The following is a 2,420-nucleotide window of genomic DNA, read 5'->3' on the forward strand; positions in this document are numbered from 1 at the left end:
CAATGAGGTCCGTGCTGTTCTTGGCCGTAGCCGTCGCAGCGTCAAAGTCGCGAATGTACTTGGCCGTGAACGCGGGCGAGTCAATGTCGGCGACATCACCGACGATCGCGTGGCCCGGCACGATGACGCTGGGCTTGAGCGCCTGGATCTCGGCCAACGCGTCGAGCCACTCGGTGTGCGACTCGGGCGTCTGCGTGTCAGCCATGAACGCGTGGATGTTGTTTTCGAGCAAGACACCGCCGACGACGGCCTTGAGGTCTTCGATCCAGACGTAGCTGCGGGCCGCGGGGCCGCGGATCTCGAGCGAATGGCCTTCAAGCGTGAGCTTGTCGGTCGTCAAGACATCCGGAAAGATGGTCGTGGCAGGCGCGTCCGCACCAAGCGCACCGGCCCATGCCTTGAGCTTGTCCGCGACCGTCTCCTTGATGTGCTCGACGACGGGCGCCGTCGCCACGATGGCAGCGTCCGGGAACGCGGCGTGGATCGTGTCAAGACCAAAGTAGTAGTCGGGGTCGCCGTGGCTCACGTAGATGGTTGTGAGGTGCTTGCCGCTGGCCTTGACGAGGTCGACGACGGCCTGCGCCTGGGTCTTGCCAAACTGCGCGTTGACGAGGATCGCGTCCTTCTGGCCCGTGACGAGCACGGACGAGACGGGGAAGATAGCCTCCTTGCCGGGGCTGTACGAGGTGAGGTTGAGAGCCGAGTCGCCGCAGTAGGTCGTGGCAGACGTGGCGGCGGCGGCCATCAAGGTGAGAAGGGCGGAGAGAGGGTTCATTGTGCTTGACAACAAGTAAATTGAAGAATGAGGTGTTGAGATGCGATCGTTTAGGTCGTCGTCGATTGCCAACCGTTATTCTTGGGGTTAGCTTCCGAACCGCAGCGCATCACCGCTCACCATAAGACCGTGAGTAGCATCGTTCAAATGAAGACACGGTCGAACACGTGCGGAGCGCCAGTCTTCCGTCGTCGTCACGGGAAGGAATGTCTCTGGATTCCGTACGGTGTGCAATTTTGTGTGACTGCTACAGCGGGTGTCGCTGTGTGACGTTGTCTCCTCCGTATTGCATGCGTGTATGAGAAGCACCATACTATGCTTTGATATGCTCTTGTTCTTGTGTCAGCCTAGGCCAATGGACCAAGTTGGATCTAGCTCAAGGATGCGCTCGACGAATGCTCTGTGTATGCGCTTGACAAGTAGTCAAAAACCAGTCTTTGTCGTCGAGGCAACAATAGAGACCCGTGCCGGCAGCGACGTGGACATGCGTTGATGCGAATGAAAACTACGGAGTATTGTACATCTCGGCATGGGATAGACTTGATAACTCATTACACACTAGAGTATTCGATAAATCTCTGTCGCAAGAAACCACGAGTCCATCGCCGAGATCGGTATTGGCATCTTGAACCACACTTTGACCAAGGATAAGCGGCCATAAGATCATATCGTCCTACAAAGTACCTTGGTGTTGATAAGGTTCAATCTGTCTTCTGTTCTTAGTCATCTCACTGAGAGTTATATCGCTTTGTGGACGCGACCTGTCAATGCGTCAAGGCAGTGATCTTTCTCAAGCGGACGTTTCGTCTCATACAATGGTATCAGCACAGTGGCATCGAAGGGCCAGATCGTAGTGCGCGAATACGTCAGATCTTATTTCTACCAACATAAGCAGACCCGGAGAGCACTGTGTTATTCAACGTAAGCTTGCACTACCATCCACCCGCGTAGCCTTGGCAAAGGGTCCGTTTTATCGAAGCTTGCGTCAATCTTCTTTTTTTCGAGCGTTCAGCTGTGCTCGTCTTCACCGTCAGTGCGAAAGGGTCTTTCGAACATATGTTGTCACATGTCTTCCTTTGAACGACCCGACTCCACAAGGACGAGAGTGTCGCGCTGCCAAAACAGCGATCGCATCTCAACACCTCATTCTTCAATTTACTTGTTGTCAAGCACAATGAACCCTCTCTCCGCCCTTCTCACCTTGATGGCCGCCGCCGCCACGTCTGCCACGACCTACTGCGGCGACTCGGCTCTCAACCTCACCTCGTACAGCCCCGGCAAGGAGGCTATCTTCCCCGTCTCGTCCGTGCTCGTCACGGGCCAGAAGGACGCGATCCTCGTCAACGCGCAGTTTGGCAAGACCCAGGCGCAGGCCGTCGTCGACCTCGTCAAGGCCAGCGGCAAGCACCTCACAACCATCTACGTGAGCCACGGCGACCCCGACTACTACTTTGGTCTTGACACGATCCACGCCGCGTTCCCGGACGCTGCCATCGTGGCGTACGGCGCCCGTCGTCGAGCACATCAAGGAGACGGTCGCGGACAAGCTCAAGGCATGGGCCGGTGCGCTTGGTGCGGACGCGCCTGCCACGACCATCTTTCCGGATGTCTTGACGACCGACAAGCTCACGCTTGAAGGCCATTC

The 2,420-nt window shown here is 56.7% G+C and overlaps 1 protein-coding gene across 1 annotated transcript; it reads right to left on the reverse strand.

The window, feature by feature from the left end:
* Positions 1-59: 59 nt before the first annotated feature.
* Positions 60-775, reverse strand: SPRG_22388 (hypothetical protein; the record flags this gene model as incomplete). Its single annotated transcript, XM_012356872.1, has 1 exon — positions 60-775. A coding segment is annotated over one exon (716 nt), but the record flags the coding sequence as incomplete, so codon positions are not given.
* Between the last annotated feature and the right edge of the window lie 1,645 nt (positions 776-2,420).

This window comes from Saprolegnia parasitica (genome assembly GCF_000151545.1).
Source record: "Saprolegnia parasitica CBS 223.65 unplaced genomic scaffold supercont2.623, whole genome shotgun sequence".
Lineage (NCBI taxonomy): Eukaryota > Oomycota > Saprolegniomycetes > Saprolegniales > Saprolegniaceae > Saprolegnia > Saprolegnia parasitica.